The 19,815-nt window shown below is 44.0% G+C and overlaps 1 protein-coding gene across 1 annotated transcript in view; it reads left to right on the forward strand.

The window, feature by feature from the left end:
• Positions 1 to 4,548, forward strand: part of SOAT2 (sterol O-acyltransferase 2) — a 10,753-nt gene extending 6,205 nt beyond the window's left edge. The window contains exons 8-15 of the mRNA XM_014461767.2: positions 18 to 102; positions 566 to 611; positions 813 to 942; positions 1,647 to 1,744; positions 2,166 to 2,273; positions 2,873 to 3,008; positions 3,788 to 3,933; positions 4,115 to 4,548. Coding sequence (XP_014317253.1) covers positions 18 to 102; positions 566 to 611; positions 813 to 942; positions 1,647 to 1,744; positions 2,166 to 2,273; positions 2,873 to 3,008; positions 3,788 to 3,933; positions 4,115 to 4,165 — 800 coding nt within the window. The 3' untranslated portion in view covers positions 4,166 to 4,548. The remainder of the gene's footprint in view (positions 1 to 17; positions 103 to 565; positions 612 to 812; positions 943 to 1,646; positions 1,745 to 2,165; positions 2,274 to 2,872; positions 3,009 to 3,787; positions 3,934 to 4,114) is intronic.
• The last annotated feature ends 15,267 nt before the right edge of the window (positions 4,549 to 19,815 follow it).

Genomic DNA, 19,815 nt, shown 5'->3' on the forward strand with positions numbered 1-19,815 from the left:
CTTCTCACTCCTCCCAGGTGAGGGGGTTCGGGCCCCCAGCTTCTCCAGCTACCTCTACTTCCTCTTCTGCCCCACACTTATCTACAGGGAGTCTTACCCCAGGTAAGACCCTGCACCCTTTCCCAAATGCCTAGGCCCATCAGGGACCTTGCCCTCCTCCTCCCCTCTCCCTGAAGTCCCTGGCCTCCCCTGGATACTTCCTCAGGAAGCAGCCCCATCACAGAGATGAGAAAGAAGCGGCAGGTAGACTACCCCGTCTCCTCGCCCAGCCCATGGTGACACGAGGGTGATCAACTGTCCTGGTTTGCCCAGGATTGTCCCTGTTTTAGCACTGAAAATCCTACGTCCTGGGAAGTCCCTCAATCCACAGCAAACCCCAGATGGTTGGTCACCTTGGTTGACACGCAGGCTCAAAGTCCATTTGCCACCTCTGCTATGGAAGGTGCAAGCTGTTCTAGTCCCCCACCTCCCTGAGCAATTGAGGGGCTGTGGAGAGAGGGCCCCAGAACCTGGGTCCCGGTCTGACCAGGGAACAAGAAACATATAATCCCCATTGCTGCTGCAGGACACCCAACATCAGGTGGAATTATGTGGCCAAGAACTTTGCCCAGGTCAGAAGATGGGGTAGAAGGGTGGACCACCTGTGACTCATGGGAGCTGAGGGGATATTTCTGGGGGTGGGGTGGAGAAAGCCTGGGGAGGAGGTCAGAGGGAAGAGAAGGAAGATGCTGGGCCAGAGTCCAATTCCAGGGTGAGGGGGCAGCTACCAGTGCCCGCCCCTCAAATTTAGGTGCCTACCTCTCCCTCTTCAGGCCCTGGGCTGCCTCCTCTATGCCTGTTTCATCATGGGCCGCCTCTGTGTTCCTGTCTTTGCCAACATGAGCCGGGAGCCCTTCAGCACCCGCACCCTGGTGCTCTCCGTCATGCACGCCACCTTGCCAGGTATGCCCTGCAGAAGGCTGTGTCCTGGGAAAGCTTAGCCGGGAATTCCTCACTCCCCTTGCTCTTTACCTTCTGCCAGTTTCAACACCTCCTGAATCTCCCTTCACTTTCTGTCCCCTCCTATCACTATTTCATTGTCAGGGTCTCAGTTCAGATGAGCATCTACTCCCCCTTTCCACATCAGCCTCCCAACCTGTGTCCCTCCCACCTGAATCTTTCCTCTCCCATCTGCCCCTGAGGACACTGCTGCCCAGATGAACTTCCGTCCTACAGAGTAATCATTGCTGATCCTGCTTCAAAAGCTCAACTCCCAATACATTTGACCTCGATGTGTGGTTGAACATGTCTCTCTGTCTCTGTCTCTCCTCCTCCTCCTCCTCCTCCTCCTCCTCCTCCTCCTCCTCCTCCTATTTCTTTCTTTCTCTCTCTCTCTCTCTCTCTCTCTCTCTCTCTCTCTCTCTCTCTCTGGTCTCCCCCCCCCCCCCCCATCACTCTCAATGGCCAGGGGTTTTAAGAATCATCTCACATCCCCAATCTCTGATATGGATGAACAAATGGATGAATTAATAAATGCATGAATTAGTAAATGACTAATAAATGATGGGTAGGATTGAAGCCCTAGTTACTGTGCAAGGGCTCCTCAGAGCTTCCTGGGGGTTCAGGTGGGCCAGTCTAACCTGCAGCCCCTTGTCCCCACTCACCAGGCATCTTCATGCTGCTGCTCATCTTCTTTGCCTTCCTCCACTGCTGGCTCAACGCCTTCGCAGAGATGCTACGATTTGGAGACAGAATGTTCTACCGGGTATGGCCTGGACCTGGACCTTTTGGGAGCTAGAGGCAGGGAGAGATAGGGAGAGATCTGGGGAGGATGGTGGCAATGTTGGGTGTCACCTCGGCTGCAATCTCCCACAATGAGAAATGTGCCCTCTGGGTGTGGTTAAATGCCAACCTTCCACCTCCCAACCAGCCAGGGCTAACTGCTTTTGTGTGGATGGAGGGGAGCTCCAGAAACAGGGAGAGTACCAGGGAAGGCAGGGCCCCAGGTCCTGAAGAGGCAGCAGGGAGAGTGCTGCTGTCTCTGTTTTGCCTGGGGTCAGCTCTTGTGGAAGGACATTGGGATAGGGGACAGGGGAGGAGTGAGAAGCTGAGAAGCTGGGGCCTGGGAAGAAACAGGACCCTGATGCTTACCTCCTTCTCCCACTCTGGCCCCTCCCCTTCCCCAGGACTGGTGGAACTCCACGTCCTTCTCCAACTTCTCCAACTACTACCGCACTTGGAACGTGGTGGTCCACGACTGGCTGTACAGCTATGTGTATCAAGATGGGCTGTGGGTATGGGCTCTGCAGAACCCTTCAGCCCCCACACTTAATGGAGCCTCTCTGGACCATCCCCTCTTTTCCTCCCGCTGCACCATCCAACCTAAGGGTCCCTTGACTTCCACCTGCCCCATTCTACCCAATCCAATGGACAGAATTTCATATTGGGATCCAACTTCCTTCCTTCCTTCCTTCCTTCCTTCCTTCCTTCCTTCCTTCCTTCCTTCCTTCCTTCCTTCCTTCCTTCCTTCCTTCCTTCCTTCCTTCCTTCCTTCTCCTTAATTCCACCCCCTCCACAGAGCCTTTCTGCCCTCCTAAGGAACATGCATATATCAATTTTCAGTTACCAAGAGTTGTTACATACATTTAATCTGCACAACAACCCTGAGAAGTATTATTATATCATCCCCTTTTAAAAATCACATCTAAGGCCCAAATGGGTTAATAAAATACCCTTAAATAAGACATGTCAGCCCTTCTGACCCCAAATCCCATATTCTTTCCATTGCACCACATACCCTCCTGGCTTTCTTAAACGGGGGGGTGGGGAGGGTGCTTTTTGTGGAGGGATCCTAAGGAGAATCACTCCACATTCCTCCCCCTATCCCTGCCAGCTCCTTGGTGGCCAGGCCCGACGGGCAGCCATGCTGGGCGTGTTCCTGGTCTCTTCAGTCGTCCATGAATATATCTTCTGCTTTGTCTTGGGCTTCTTCTACCCTGTCATGATGATACTCTTCCTTGTCATTGGAGGTGAGCTTGCTTCTGTGTGCCACTGGAGGGGAATTCACCCAGAGGGAGGAGGCTTGTGCTCCGGACCCTGGAGAGTCCAGACTGATGGGGAAGGCCACACACCCAGGACAGAAGGGGATATGCATACCTCATGGGAGAAGGCATGAGAGTTGTGTGTGAGAGTTGGAGTGAGGAGAGACTTGGGAGCAGGGATGAAGGCAGCATCTGATGGCAGCAAGGGGGTATCCTGGGGAATGTGGAAGAAGATTTCTGACTGGAGAGGAGCATCTGAGCAGGACACGCATAGAGGGAGACAAAGGGGAAAAAACTGGTGGAGGTTAGGAGGTTCCGTATGAGAGCCAGGATATATATTTTTTAATATATTTTATTGATTTTTTACAGAGAGGAAAGGAGAGGGATAGAGAATTAGAAACATCGATGAGAGAGAAACATCGATCAGCTGCCTCCTGCACACCCCCTACTAGGGATGTGCCCGCAACCAAGGTACATGCCCTTGTCTGGAATCGAACCCTGGACCCTTCAGTCCGTAGGCTGACGCTCTATCCACTGAGCCAAACCAGTCAGGGCATGAGAGCCAAGATATTGAAGGGTAAACTGAGGAATCCTGGTTTTACATGAGCCACTTGAGACCTCCATGGGTTTCTGGAGCTGGGTGCAAGATCTTTCCCAATGGAATCTTCCCGTTCCATCTCTCCCCAGTGCCCTGGGATGGGAGAGCAGCCAGGGACACAAGGCACAGGTGTCTGGAGCTGGCGTGACAATCTTTTCTCCTGCCTCAGCACCGATGAACTTCATGATGCATGACCGGCACACGGGCCCAGCATGGAACGTGCTAATGTGGACCATGCTGTTTCTGGGCCAGGGCATCCAGGTCAGCCTGTACTGCCAGGAGTGGTATGCACGGCGGCACTGCCCCCTGGCCCAGGTAAGGAACCATGATACCTAACTCCCCACTCAGGAGTACATGCCTCTCCTTCCCAATAGCTAACCCCCTATTTTTGCCCAATTCAACAGCTATGATCAGGGGCCAAGGCCTGATTTGGGGCTCCCATGTCTTGGGTGCACTGGGAGGGACCTCATTGACAACTCACCTTTCTTTGGCACAGACAACTTTCTGGGGGCTGGTGACACCTCGATCCTGGTCCTGCCATACCTAGAGGCACCCTCACTGTCCTGATGACACCAGCAAGTTCTTCTCTGCCTGCACAGCCTGGGACCAGGGCTCATCTCTCTGCACTCCAAGACGTAGCTCCGAGGCAAGGGGGCCTTGCAGGCATGACCCCACCAGGGAATTCTGGAGACTCAGATCTGTGGGCCTGTAGACAGCTGAACACAGACCCAGGATGGTGGTGGCTCTTGAGGCCCCATCCCCATAGACCGGGCACAGGGCCCCCTCCCATCCCATGGCTGTCCAGATTTGAGGAGACTCACATATTTGGTGAATGTGGGGTGACTTACAAAGACCTGGACCACCGAGGTCTGAGAAGGGTTTGATTCTGGTTTTGTACTTCCAATACAATAATAAACTCTACGTTTCTTTTATTCATTCGTTCATTCATTCATTCATTCATTCATTCATCATTTGCTGAAGGCCTGCTTCTGATAGGCATTATTGAAGAACTGTGTCTGCAGAGACAGGACTTTGTGGCAGGAGGGGCTGAAGGTCTTGGGTGACAGCCTGCCTTACCTTCTCTATGCCACTCCCCTCTCCCCAAAACCTGGCCGCACGGCCTCTTCCACCTTGACTCCTTCTTCAGCTCTCGTTTCCACACCCCTTTAACCCTTCCGCTCTTGGCAACCTCTATCACATTTTGAGAGGGCACATAGCAGGCCTGCTTTCATTCAGCAGGAACCTCCTAGACAGACCTTAGGCAAAATGTTCAACATCATGAGTCTCAGTTTCCACAGCTATAAAACAGACATTAAAATGAGGAGTGTCCTGACTGTATGGGGACAGTAGGTCAAAACATTTGTATTCAAAACCATTCCAGAAACTAGACTGTGTGGTCACCCTAAGAAGAAGGTCCTTTGTGTCTACCCTACACAGACTCCTTGCCTAACCTGGTGGTGGGAGATAGCTGGACTAGAAAAGGGGAATGTTAGCTCCAGGGGGACTAAGAACCAAATAAACCAGGATCTCTAAGAGAGGGGGGCACTTTAAAAAATATTTTAACAGTGTCTAGACTAGAGAATATATTTTTATGTCAATAATACAGATCTATTTTATCATTTTGAATTACTGCATGATTGCACTGCATGTGTATTGATCTAATTACATACATTTCAATTGTTTATATTTGCTCTTCAAAACAATTCTATGATGAACTTTCATATATATATATATCTTTGTGCATTTTCCTAGGAGAATGTTCTAGAAGCAGAATTACTGGAACACTGGATGGGCTTATTCAAATTTTATACACATTGCCCAACTTCCTTTAGAAAGCTTACATTGCCTTCCCATCTCCCACCCCCTTCCCGATATGGGGTTTTGTCAATTCATTTATTTTTACCAATCTAATACACAGAAAATTATGTCTCCTATTTTTATTTTGCATTATCCTTACTAGTTTTAGTTTTATTTTTTAGTTAATCCTCACTCAAGGATGTTTTCCATTGTTGATTTTTTTTTTTTAATAGAGAGAGTGGAAGAGAGAGGTAGGGAGGAGGAGAGAAAGAGAGAGAGAGAAACATTGATGTGAAAGAGACACAATGATTGGTTGCCTCCTGCACGTGCCCCAACCAGGGCCGGGGATCAAACCTGCAATCCAGGTATGTGTCCTTGGCCAGGAATCAAACACGCTACCCTTCGGTGTACAGATCAATGCTCTAATCACTGAGCCACACTGGCTGGGACTGTGCTTACTACTTTTAAAAATTGAATATATTTTCCAATGTGTACTAACCATTTTTATTTTATATTTTATTTTTTATACTAGTGGCCCAGTGCAGATTCATGCACATTGGAAGGAAATTAATTAGAAGAAAGATTCGTGCAGTAATTACATTATTGCAAAAAATTACATGTCAAAATAGTTTATATAATATAGTATTATAAAATTTAAACACACCTGCAATTGGCACCAGCGAGAACTTTATATGTATCGTGCAAGCACGAGTCAACGTTCATTTTTAAATTGCCAGTTCTTGTCATATATATCAGCTGGTCAGTAGATCGGACGGTTGATGAATAAATCTCGATGTGGTTCACATTGAATGTCAACAAAAACACCCAAATTCACGAGCGACATTGACAGATCGAAACATACATGTGTGATTGGTGCCAGCAAGAGCTTTATATGTATCACGCATGCACAAGTCAACATTTATTTTTAAATTGCCAGTGCGCATCATATGTACTGGCAGGTCCGTTGGTCGGATGGTCAGATGGACGGTTGGTTCCTTAGCCTTTTATATATATAGATACTCTATTTTTTAGAGCAGATTTAGGTTCTCAGCAAAATTGAGCAAAAATAGAGATGCTTCTCATCAAGCCCTGACCGGTTTGGCTCGGTGGATGGAGCGTCGGCCTGCGGACTGAAGGGTCCAAGGTTCGATTCCGGTCAAGGGCATGTACCTTGGTTGCGGGCACATCCCCAGTGGGGAGTGTGCAGGAGGCAGCTGATCAATGTTTCTCTCTCATCGATGTTTCTAGCTCTCTATCCTTCTCCCTTCCTCTCTGTAAAAAATCAATAAAATATATTAAAAAAAAAAAAAGGTTACAGGTTCCATCCCTGGTCAGGGTGGAGGGAACTGACTGATGTTTCTCCCTCTCTCTCTAAAAATCAATAATAAATAAATATATATACATATATCTTTGGCTGAGGGTTAAAAAATATTTTTTAAACTTCCCATGCCCCTAGAAGTTTCCCTTACATCCATGTCTAGTCAATCCCTCAACAAGAGGCAACCACTTTCTGATTTTTTACTCTCATATATTAGTTTTGCTTGTTTTACAACTTCATATATATAGAACTCCACAGTATGTGCTCCTTTACGAATGGCTTCTTTCACTGAGTATGTTTTTAAGATTAATACATGTTTTGCAACTATCAATTGTTTGTACCTTCTATTGCTCAGTAGTATTCTACTTATTAAAATACCACAAGTCATTTATTTATTTATCCGGTGATGGAAGTTTGTACTGCTTCCAGTTTGGGGTTATTACTACTAAGGCTGTTGTGAAGATTCATGCACAAATCATTTTTGTGCAAATTTTTCCATTTCTTTTGGGAAAATACCAAGAAGTCAGTCATGGAGGTGATGTATGCTTCACTTTATAACAAGTTTCAAAACTTTTTTCCAATGTGGTTGTATCATTTACACTCCCACCAGCAATGTATGAAAGTACTAGTTGGATCCACAGGACTCCACCAACGTTTGCTTTTGCTAGTCCATTTTTATTTTAGTGGAGTGCGATTTTAATTTGCCTTTTCCTGATGATTAATGGCATTGAACACTTTTTCATGTGCTTATTGACCATTAGTGTATCATCTTTTATAAAGAATCTATGTAAGCCTTTTGCCTATTTAAAAAATTTGAGTTGTCTTTCTGTTGTTGATTTGTAGGAATTATATGTTTAGATATTCAGGTTATGAATCCTTTATCAGATCTATGTAGTATAAATATTTTTCCTAGCTTGTTCCTTGGTTGTTTATTTTCTTAGTGGCGTCTTTTGATTTATATGCTTATTTGCATATTCTTGGAAGGACAGACAAGAGCCTTGTTCCATTGTTTGTCTCCATAGAGAGACACAGGGTTGCTGGGAAACAGGAAATGCTGACCGGAAAAGTTTTCACCCTTTTGTATTTTGTAACATACAAAATGGTAGTTTGAGTATTACCTACTCAAATAAAAAAATAATAAAAGGATTTTAGAAGTTAGCTAGACCTGGGTCCATTGCTTGCTTGGGCATTTTTTTAAAAATATATATTTTATTGATTTTTTACAGAGAGGAAGGGAGAGAGATAGAGAGTTAGAAATATCGATGAGAGAGAACCATCGATCAGCTGCCTCCTGAATATCTCCTACGGGGGATGTGCCCGCAACCCAGGTACATGCCCTTGACCGGAATCGAACCTGGGACCCTTCAGTCCGCAGGCCGACGCTCTATCCACTGAGCCAAACCGGTTTCGGCTGCTTGGGCATTTTAAGCTTTGTAAACTTGGAGACATTCTTTACCTAAAAATAATTCTCACATATAGTGACATCTACTAAAGGATTCTATAGTATATCCACCGATCTATTTTTAACCCAATGCCATAGTGTTTTTTAAAAATTTATTGATTAATTTTTGATAGAGACATATATATATATATATATGAGAGAGAGAGAGAGAGAGAGAGAGAGAGAGAGAGAGATCAATTTGTTGTTCTACTTACATTTGCATTAATTGGTTGATTCTTGTATGTGCCCTGACCAGGGATCAATCCCACACCTTGGCATATGGGGACAACACTCTAACCAACTGAGCTACTAGGCCAGGGCCTAATACCATAGTGTTTAAAATCAGAAGCTTTAGAGAATGTTCTGATACCTGCTATGCTGAATCCCCCTTTCCTTTTTTTCTTTTCCTTTGATATTCTTGGGAACATGTTCTTCATATGAAGTTTAAGATCACTTGATCCTTTTTTCCCCCTGAACACTGTTGGCCTTTTCCTTGAATCCCTGAAGAAATGAAGGAACACATGATGCCTGATGTTGGTATCAATAAAAAGCTTAAAGAGTTTGGGTAACTTAGACTTTAGGACTGATGTCTGTCATGTAACCAGTGGAATGGCTGGAGTATTTGCAAGATTAAAGCAATAATTGTGATTGTCCCTTTAAAAAATTGATTTGACAATGTATGTGTACACATAATCTAGTTATTCAGTAATAAATTTTAATAATTTTATTGAGGCATAATTAATATATATAAACAAAATAACTTAAAGTATGCATTTTGATAAGTTTAAAATAGCTCTACATCACTGCAATCAAGATAATGAATATATCAATCACCCCAAAAAGTTTTCTCCTGTCCATTTTACAATCTTTCCTGTCCATCTCCATCCCCAGGCGATCACTGATCTGCTGTCTGTCACATTTGATTAGTTTGCATTTTCTAAAATTTTATATAAATGGAATCATACAGTACGTACTCTTTCTATCTGGTTTCTTTTGTTCTGCATAATTATTTTTTAGATTCACTCATATCATTACATTCATTCCTTTTTATTACTTAGTAGTAGTCCATTATGTCACAGTTAGTTTATCTATTTACCTGTCCATGAATATTTGTGTTGTTTTCAAATAAAGTCATTATAAATGAAGCTGCTGGAAGTAGTTATGTACAAGTCTTCGTGTGGGTGCATGTTTTCATTTTTCTCGGGTAAATACATAGGAGTGGAATGGCGAGATCATACAGTAGGTGTATGTTTATCTTTTAAAGAATATATATGTTTTTATTGATTTTTCTCTTTTTTAGAGAGAGATAGAGAGGAAGGGAGAGAGAAAAACATCGATTAGAAACATTGATCGGCTGCCTCCTGTACTCCTCCTACTGGGGATCAAGCCCACAACCTGGGCACGTGTCCTGACCAGAAATGGAACCAGAGACCTCTGGGTACATGGTACAATGCTCAACCAACTGAGCTACACTGGCCAAGACAGTGTATGTTTAACTTTTGAAGAAACTGCCAAATTGTTTTCTGAGGTGGTTATATCATTATACATCCCCACCAGCGGTGTATGAGAGTTCCAGTTGTTTCACATTCTTGTCACACTTGGTATGTTCACTCTTTTTAGCTTCAGCCATTCTAATAGGTGTGTAGTATTGTCTCATTGTAGTTTTCATTTGCATTTCTATAAGGACTAATGAGACTAGCCATCTTTTCATGTGCTTATTTACCACGGTATATCTTCATTCAAACCTTTAAAAAAAATTTAAAAATATTTTATTATTTAGCCCGGCCGATGTGACTCAGTGGTTGAGCATTGACCTAATAAACCAGGAAGTCATGGTTCAGTTCTTGATCAGGGCACATGCCTGGGATGCGGACTCTATCCCCAGTAGGGGGTGTGCAGGAGGCAGGCAGCCAATCAATGATTCTCTCTCATCATTGATGTTCATTGATGTTTCTCTCCTCTCTCTCTCTCTCTCTCTCTCTCTCTCTCCCCCTCCCTCTCTGAAATCAATAATATATATATATATTTAAATGAAAGCTGAGGTCATTTGAGACCTTTTTTTCTTTTATAATATAGATATAGGCACTGTTTTAAGTGCTTCCCACAAATTTTGATTTACATTAAGTTCAAAATACTTTGCAGTTTTACTTTTGGTTTCTTCTTTGGCCTGTAGGTGGTTTAGAAGTATGTTGTTTAGCTTCCAAATATTTGGGTGATTTTCACGACATTTTTCTGTTATGGATTTCTAATTTAAACCATTTTGGTCAGAGAATATACTTTGTATGATTTGAATCGTTGTAAATTTACTGAGCCTAGAATGTGAGCTATCCTGTAAATGCTTACTGTGTACTCAAAAAGAATGCAATCCAGTGGTTCTCAACCTGTGGGTCGCGACCCCTCTGGGGGTCGAATGACCCTTTCACGGGTCGCCTAAGACCATCGGAAAACACATATATAATTACATATTGTTTTTGTGATTACTCACTATGCTTTAATTATGTTCAATTTGTAACAATGAAATTGGGGGTCACCACAACATGAGGAACTGTATTAAAGGGTCGCGGCATTAGGAAGATTGAGAACCACTGGCTGTATTCTGTTGTTGTTGGGTAGAGTGTTCTATAAATATCAGTTAGTCGAAGTTGTTTGATAGTATTGTTCAATCTTCTATGTCCTTATTGACTTTCTATTGTTCTATCAATGATTGAAAGGGAGGTGATGACCTAATTGTGGGTTTTTCTATTTGCCTTTAGTTTCGCATATTTTTGAAGTTCTTTTTTATGTACATAAACATTTAGGATTATGTCCTCTTTTTTTTTTTTTTAAATATATTTTATTGATTCTTCACAGAGAGGAAGGGAGAGATAGAGAGAGTTAGAAACATCGATGATATTAATATAGCCACTTCATTTTTCTTTGATTAGTGGTAGCATCCTATAGCTTCTTCAATTGTTTTATTTTTAACCTGTATGTCTTTTTTAAAAATATACCTGTATTAATTTTTAGAGGGAGGTGAAGGGAGAGAGAGAAAAGCATCAATGTGAGGACGACACATCGGAGGGTTGCCTCCTGCAGGGCCCTTACCAGGGATTGAGCCTGCAACCCGGGTATGTGTCATGTATCCTGACCAGGAATCAAACCAACAACCTTCTGTTGCACAGGATGACACCCAACCAACTGAGCCACACTGGCCAGGGTTATCTATATAATAAAAGCCTAAGCGACCATTACGGTGGAACAACCAGTTGCTATGATACGCACTGACCACCAGGGGGCAGACGCTCAATGCAGGAGCTGCCCCCTGGTGGTCAGTGCACTCCCACAGGGGGAGCGTCACTCAGCCAGAAGCCAGACTCACGGCTGGTGAGCGCAGCGGTGAAGGCAGGAGCCTCTCCCACCTCCACAGCAGTGCTAAGGAGCAGCAAGCTGAGCGTAAGGAGCAGCGAGCAGGTGGGCAATAAGGAGCGAGGGGTGCTGGACTATGAAAGGGCGCAGGCCGGGCTGAGGGACCTGCCCCCAGTGCAAGAATTTTGTGCACCAGGCCTCTAGTGTCTTTATATATATAAACTAGAGGCCCGGTGCATGAAATTTGTGCACGGGGGTGGGGGGGAAGTCCCTCCGCCCGGCCTGCACCCTATCACAATCTGGGACCCCTCAGGGGATGTCCGACTGCGGCACAGAGGTGGGTCCCGCGGCTCTGTGTGGCAAGGCTGGGGGTCCCGTGGCTCCAGCCTACCTCTTTGGGGCAATCCATCAAGGAGCCCTGGATGGATGGGCAGGGCCTACCTCTTTGGGGCGATTGATTGCGAGACTCCTGCACTGTGAGAGGGCACAGGTCAGGCTGGGGGACCCCCCCACCCCCAGTGCATGAATTTTGTGCACTGGGCCTCTAGTCCTTTATATTTTCAAATATCTTTCTTTTGCACTGACAGGCAAATGCTGCCTCAGCTGGGTGTGAGATTCCTGGGTAGCCATTCTTCTCTCTCAGTGCTCCCATTTTTAGCTTTCAGTGCTGCAGATGAAAAGTCCTGTGCCAACCTGATTCTTTTCCCTTTTAGATAACTTGTTCTTTCTATCTATGAATTTAAATTTTTTTTCTTTAATCTGGAACTCAGGAGTTTCATGCTTAGGTATATATATTTTCTTTTTGTATCTTCCTGTGGCTTTTCATTCTGAAAACTGAGATCCTTCTTCAGGTCAGCAACATATTCTTCTATTTTTAAATTACCGCCTCTCCTCCATCGAAGCCTTTTCTTTTTTTTTGGAACTAATATACTTGACTGTTAGGACTACTGGATCTATTCTCCAAGTCTCATATTTTCCTCACTATTTCCATCTCTCATATTATTTGCTCTGTGCTTTGAAATGTTTTTTCCACGTGTTCTTCCAAGCCACTAATTTGAGTCTCGGCAGTGACCAGACTTCTCTCTTTCAATACATATACTGGTTTTGTTGTTGAAAACAATGACTTAGTTCCAGAAAATATTTTTTGGTATATGTCTTGAATTTCTTTAAGTGTTCCTAATATTTTTTTAAGTTGCCATATACCTCTTTAGTGTTTCCGTTCCTGTGGTGTCTGGTAGGCAGGGAAATCTATAATGACCTCATGCCTGTAGAGCCAAGGCCCTCTGAGTCATGCTCTTCCAGGATCCCCATGGTCCTGACCTCTGCTCAGGAGCTCTCCAAAGCTGGTCTCCAAGCTCCTGTGCGGTGAGAATGAGGAAGCTCCCTACCAGGTCTCCACACCAGGCCTTCCCCTTACGAACCCCCAGTCTGTGCCTTTACTTGCACATCCTGACTCCTGAACTCAGCAGCAATATGGCTAAGGAGAGGCCGATGTGTGAGGATGGAGTGGAAATTCCTTTAGAACAGTGGTTCTCACCCAGCCAGTGTGGCCCACTGGTTGAGCATCAACCTATGAACCCGGAGGTCATAGTTCGATTCCCAGTGAACAGCCCAGGTTGTGGCTCAAACCCCAGTAAGGAGCATGCAGGAGATGGCCATTCAACAATTCTCACCCATCACTGATGTTTATATATCTCTCCCTCTCCCTTTCTATCTGAAATCAATAAAAATATATTTAAAATGAAATAAAATAAAAAAGAACAGTGGTTCTCAAACTTGAGTGTTCATGAGAATCACATGCAGGCCGGGTTCATAGAGATGGTTGAACCCCACCCCAGGAGTTTCTGACTCATTAGGTCCAGGGTGGGGCCTGAGAATCGCATTGCTAACAGTTCCCAAGGAATGCTGATGCTGTGATCTAGGAACCAGACATTGGAATACACCTAACCAAGCCCTCCTCCTTCAGAAGTATACCTTTCTCAAGTTAAGGAAGCTATCGTCTCCTCATTTTACATTGGATTCTTCAACTTGTTCGTCGCACTGAGGCTTCTACAGAACCGGGCTCCATCCAGGCTCCTCTTCCACCAAAGCCCTCATGCGCGCTTTGCTTCCCGGACTCCTGGTCTGAGAAGAGGGCGCTGGCAGAGGCCAAAGGTGCCCAGAGCAGGATGCTCTCAGGTGGAGCTAGAGTAGAAATGAGTCAGACTAGACTCCTTTGCACATGCCCAAGACCCCTTTCACCTTGTACCCTGGTTTTACCCTTGTACCCACAGGGCAGCAGAGGGACTGCCCAGCCCTCCCTCTAGGACCCGCTGGGATCAGTGGGGATGTGAGGTGGAAAGTGCCTGGAATGGGGGTGTGCGTGCAAGGCAGGGACTGCTCTGGGGATGCCCTCTTCACAGCTGGGCTCTCCTTGGCCAAGAACCACCTTGTCTTCCTGTGGGGTTTCTTCACTACTGCCTCTCCTGTGGCCCCCAAACTCTGCACCCACCCTCCTGCTTCAAACACCTTCCTTTCACCCCTTTGATTTTGTCCAGTTTTCTCTACAAAACTCTTGCCTGTCCTGGGACTCCCCCACCCCATATAATACCCACTCCCCTTTCTTGTTTTGTTTGTTTGTTTGTTTGTTTTGTGTGTGTGTTTTAATTTTTATTTTTATGAGTTTATTTGAGCAAAACTAACGACAATTTGTGGGAAGCAAAATCTCAATGGACTGAGAAAATGCTCCCCGGGGGGCCCTTTCTAATCTGCACGGCCAGTGGTCTGTGATGTCCATAGCATTTCATACTCCACTGTTTGGAGCTCTGCCCTTCCATATCGCTCCTCCCTTGCTCTACTCTTTGGAGGTCCCCTCCCATACATAACACACACTCCACTGTTCTGGAACACAGCCCTCAAATGGGCATTTCAGCCGTGTCCCATGATCCTGCTACTCTCCTGTCCCACTCTCCAAAAAACGATTTCATTTCTCCGTTCTCCTCCCATCATCCATCTCCAAGTCTACAAATCACCCCCTAACACACATACCCCTCAGTTCTCCTCTACTACCATTTCCTCTTGTCAACTGGAGGAATTAGTTAGACCTCTTCACATCAAAGGCCACTTTCTGTCCTCTCTCCTTCTTAAATGCTTAGCCCCTTTAATAGCCACCACCCCTCCCATTTCCTCCCTACCAAATAGCTCCCATCAGCATTCGGTATGCTTCTCTAGTGTGTCCCCCTTTAACTCTCCCTCTCTTCACCCCACATCTTCATCAAGCTGTCCCACTTCTCAGCTTCCCATCATAGCCAAACTTCTGGAAAGAGAGGTCTGTCCTGCCCTGGCCGGATGACTCAGTTGATTGGAGTGTTGTTCCTTACACCAAAAGATTTCTGGTTAGCCCGCCAGCGTGGCCAGTGGTTGAGTGTTTTGGTGTATTTTTGTTGTGCCAGGAAGAAAGGCAGTGCTTAAATTTTTTTTTTTTTTTTTTTTTTAGCCCAGTGGTTGACCCATAACCCAGGAAGTCACGGTTCGATACCGGTCAGGGCACATGAGCGGATTGCAGGCTTGATCCCCCATTGGGGACATGCAGAGAAGGCAGCCAATCAATGATTCTCTCTCATCATTGATGTTTCTATCTCTCTCTCCCTTCTTCTCTGAAATCAATAAAAATATATATTTTTAAAAATTCTTTTTAAAGTCATGTCAAAAGGACATGGATGGGAGCCAGATTAAAGGGGCTTCCTATGGTCAAAGCTGGAACAATTTGAGCATTAAAATAAGTAAAGATAGCCGAAACCGGTTTGGCTCAATGGATGAAAGCGTCGGCCTGTGGACTGAAAGGTCCCAGGTTCGATTCCGGTCAAGGGCATGTACCTGGGTTGCGGGCACATCCCCAGTGGGAGATGTGCAGGAGGCAGCTGATCGATGTTTCTCTCTCATTGATGTTTCTAACTCTCTATCTCTCTTCCTTCCTCTCTATAAAAAATCAATAAAATATATTTTTTAAAAAAAGTAAAGATAGAAATGTATTATAACTTTTTGAATAAAACTTATCGATAATCAATGGAAGAGTGAATGAATAAGGAGAAGGGAGGGCTCTTTTTTACAGCCAAATGCCAAATAATAAAAGTGGAGGGATTAGTGGAGTTAGACAATTGCCACTTAGGAACCATTATGATAAAAGTCGCCTTGGGCCAGAATCATGAGTGGATACTAAATCTAGGTGGGGATAGTATGAAGAGGAAGCAGGATATTTGCATAATCTCGAAATGTCTCCTCACAGATTGTTTATTAGTTGCAAAGGGCGAAATAGTAACTATATTGAGGAGAAACCAGACATCTTGACCAATGTTGACCTTCATCAAAATTACATCACCAATAAGGAGCAGATGGACACCGTGGACCTTTGATGTGCTTCTCTGAAAAGGGTAAACATGATTCATGTCAGATTACAGCTCAGAATGCATCCCTTGAATCTAGTCATGAGGAAACATCAGGAAAAAGCAAATTGAAGAACATTCTATGAAATAACTGACTTGTATTTTTTCTAAGTGTCATTACCACTAATGACGAAGAATAGCTGAGAAATTATTTTAATTAAAGGAGACAACAAGACATGGCAACAAAATGCAATACATGATCCTGAGCTGGGATCTGGAACTGAAGGGGGAAATGCCACAAAGGGCATTATTGAGACAATTGACCAATTTTAGGGTATGGACTTTAAAGTGTAGTGTCTAGCGCTGGCTGGTTTGGCTCGGTGGATGGAGCATCAGCCGGCGGACTCAGGGGTCCCGGGTTCGATTCTGGTCCAGGGCATGTACCTTGGTTGCGGGCACATACCCAGTAGGGAGTGTGCAGGAGGTGACTGATCAATGTTTCTAACTCTCTATCCTACTCCCTTCTTCTCTGTAAAAAATCAGTAAAATATTTTTTTTTAAAAAAGTGTAGTATTATGTTAAATTTCCTGAATTTGGCCATTGTGCTGTTGTTAGTTAAGATAATATTCTGGTTCTTAGGTAATACACACAAGAGCATTAAGAAATAAAGGGGCCAAAACCGGTTTGGCTCAGTGGATAGAGCGTCGGCCTGCGGACTGAAGGGTCCCAGGTTCGATTCCGGTCAAGGGCATGTGCCTGGGTTGCGGGCACATCCCCAGTGGGAGATGTGCAGGAGGCAGCTGATCGATGTTTCTCTCTCATCGATGTTTCTGGCTCTCTATCTCTCTCCCTTCCTCTCTGTAAAAAATCAATAAAATATATTTTAAAAAAAAGAAATAAAGGGGCATAATGTATGCAATCGACTCAAATGGTTCAGAAAAAAATAAATTATAGCACAAATATCATGATAAAGTTTGTCAAAATGTGAAAAACCTATCAATTTACATAAAGAGTATGGAAGTTCTCTGCAACTATTCTTGCAATTTTTTATAAGTTTCTAAATAAAAAGATTTCTTAAAGGTACATAAACAGAAGAGAAATAGCCAAATGAGGACCTAGGGTACACAAGAACAAGTATCCAGTCAAATTCAGACTGTACTGTTGCTTGCTCCCTTTCATCCACTTTCTGAGAGCTGCCCCGCACAGGTGCCCCACCCAGCTTTTAACTTCCTACCTGCTGGCCTACTTCCCTATGAAGGCACCGTCTTTCTGGTCCGACAGGCGGGGAGGCTAGCCTCTTGAACACTTTGACCGCTTTAAAAAAAACAACAACACTCCAACATTGCAACCAGCCCAGGTGTTCCCAATGGCCTTGTTTCCCTTGTTTCCTGTGTGATGGAGATAGTTTCCCCCGGCCAAGGGCAAGATGGGTGGGTAAAGCCGCTTCATCCTTCCCGTAAGCAGTAAATCCACAGCATATGATTAGTAAAACGTCCCTAACACTCACACCAATGAATTAGATACACCTGTCAAAGAAGCAGGCTAGGTCATGGGTAAGAGCCAGAGGAAGGTAGTCTGAGCTTGGCTTTGACCCCACCACTTTAAAGTTGTGTGACTGAGAGCAAGTCAACAGTACCTGGAATTCATTAAGCATTCACTCAACTTTACCCGCCAGTTAGTACTAGACTCCATTTTAGGAGGCAGTGATACAAAATCTCTGCTCCCAGAGCGTCCATTTTAGTGGGTGAGACAGAAAATAACTGAAATATAGAGAATGCCAGATGCTTATCCATGCCATGGAGAAAAAACAGACAGGTAAGGGAATTAGTAAGTGCAAAAATAGAGGGTGAAAATGTAATTTTAAGTAGAATATTCCAGGGAGGTTTCATTAAGGATGTGATGTCAGAACAAAAACCTAAAGACAATGAGGGAGCAAGCCATGTAGGTGAGTGAACGCCAAGGCAAAGGGGGATGGACGACAGGTGCAAGGCCCTCGAGCAGGGATGTGCCTCGGTTGAGGGATGACTGCTTAAGTCTTAAGCTCTTTGGAGGCAGAGGAAAGAACTACACAGGGCAGGAGCTCAGTAAATATCCACGGGAGACAGGAAGCAAAGAGGGACTGTAATATCACAGTCATAGATTCTGAGGTTGAGTTTTGGGAAGAGAAAAAGAAGCATCAGTTTTATAAAGCTGGAGAAAAATAGGTGACTAGCTGATTTTATGTCCTGTCTTTCCGGTCTTCCTTCTCTTAAAAATATTTCTCAAATGCTAAGTGAAATAAGCCAGTCAGAGATAAATACCACATGATCTCACTCATTTGTGGATTATAGAGAACAACTTAGACTGATGAAAAGGGACAGATCCAAAGACTGAGAAACAGCGATCAGGCTATCAATCCCCAGAAGGAAAGTAGGGGAGGGAGGGGGTAAAGGGAAGAGATTTACCGAAGGACTTGTATACACGCATATAAGCCAAACCAATGACATGGACAAAAGGGGGATGGGAGCATGAGTGTGCGGGGGGTGCGGGGGGGGAGGTTGGGGGTTAAATGGGGGGGGGATGAGGACACATTTGTAATACCTTAACTAATAATAATTTAAAAAAAGAAATTTGAAGATTTTGTTTTTATTTTTGCTTTCTGGCTTTGCTTTGAGTTGAAAATAAGGATTTTTTTAGTTTGTTTTTTAGTTTTTTAAAAAAAACTATATTTAAGACATTTTGTAGATATATAGACCTCTTTTTTTTTTAACCCTCACCTGAGAATATTTTTCCATTGATATTAGAGAGAGTGGAAGAGAGAGGGAAAGACAGAAACATCGATGTGAGAGAAACACATCGATTGGTTGTCTCCTGTACTGACCAGGGCCCGGGCCGGGAGAAGCCTGCAACCGAGGTACATGTCCTTGACCAGAATCGAACCCGGGACCCTTTGGTCCACAGGCCGACACTCTATCCACTGAGCCAAACCGGCTAGGACTAAGATTAGAGCTTGGAGTTCAAATTATTAACTCTCAAAATGATTTTATTACTTGGAAGATATTAAAATACCATTTGTAACAATAACAAGTTTATAGGGGAATTATTAATTTATTAATAGAAATGTTCCCCTACCCCCACCCCCCAAAAAAAATGGTCAAGAGAATTGGGCCTGCGATTTGGATGTTCTTTTGCTATGATTTGGACAGTTTCTATTTGCCTTTGAAAATAATTTTGGATGACTTTTACATGACCATGTTATTGTTTTCATAAATGGTATTTTTAGGAATTGGAAATAACAGAAAGTTCTGGTAGACTTGCCACTTGTCCTTAGTAACTTGTGTAACTGAACGCCTTTCCAAAAAGTGACTGAGCAACACCAGCCCGGAATTGTAAGTGTAAAATGAATGTTTTTACGTAAGACAGTAGCAATAACAGGCGATGTAACAGTGGTTTGGTTGCTGTTTTTTAACTTGGTTTTCTGGGGTGTGTTTTTCTTTTTTATTTCTGTTTAAATTACAGAAGAAAATTTTTTCTTTTTTTGTTGGCAAGGATTTTTTAAAAATATATTTTTATTGATTTCAGAGATAAAAACATCAATGATGAGAATCATGGACTGGCTGCCTGGGGATCAAACCCACAACCCAGGCATGTGCCCTGACCGGGAATCCAATCATGACCTCCTGGTTCATAGGTCGATGCTCAACTACTGAGCTACACCAGCCAAGCTGGTGAGAATTTTTAAGTGTAAGTGCATAAGGCTCTGGTCTCAAGATACAGTCAGTGCCCATTTTGTTTCAATGTCACTACAGTACAATTAATTTTAGAGTGCCTCCACTTTTGGTCTTTCCCCTCCCACTAAAGGTTTTTGGGATCTTTCACTGCCTTTAAAAAAAAATTAATTTGTATTCTCCGTTACTTGCTTGAAAGGTAACAAACTCCTAATCACACCAAAATAA

Source organism: Myotis lucifugus, unplaced genomic scaffold, assembly GCF_000147115.1.
Source record: "Myotis lucifugus unplaced genomic scaffold, Myoluc2.0 scaffold_160, whole genome shotgun sequence".
NCBI classification, from domain to species: domain Eukaryota; kingdom Metazoa; phylum Chordata; class Mammalia; order Chiroptera; family Vespertilionidae; genus Myotis; species Myotis lucifugus.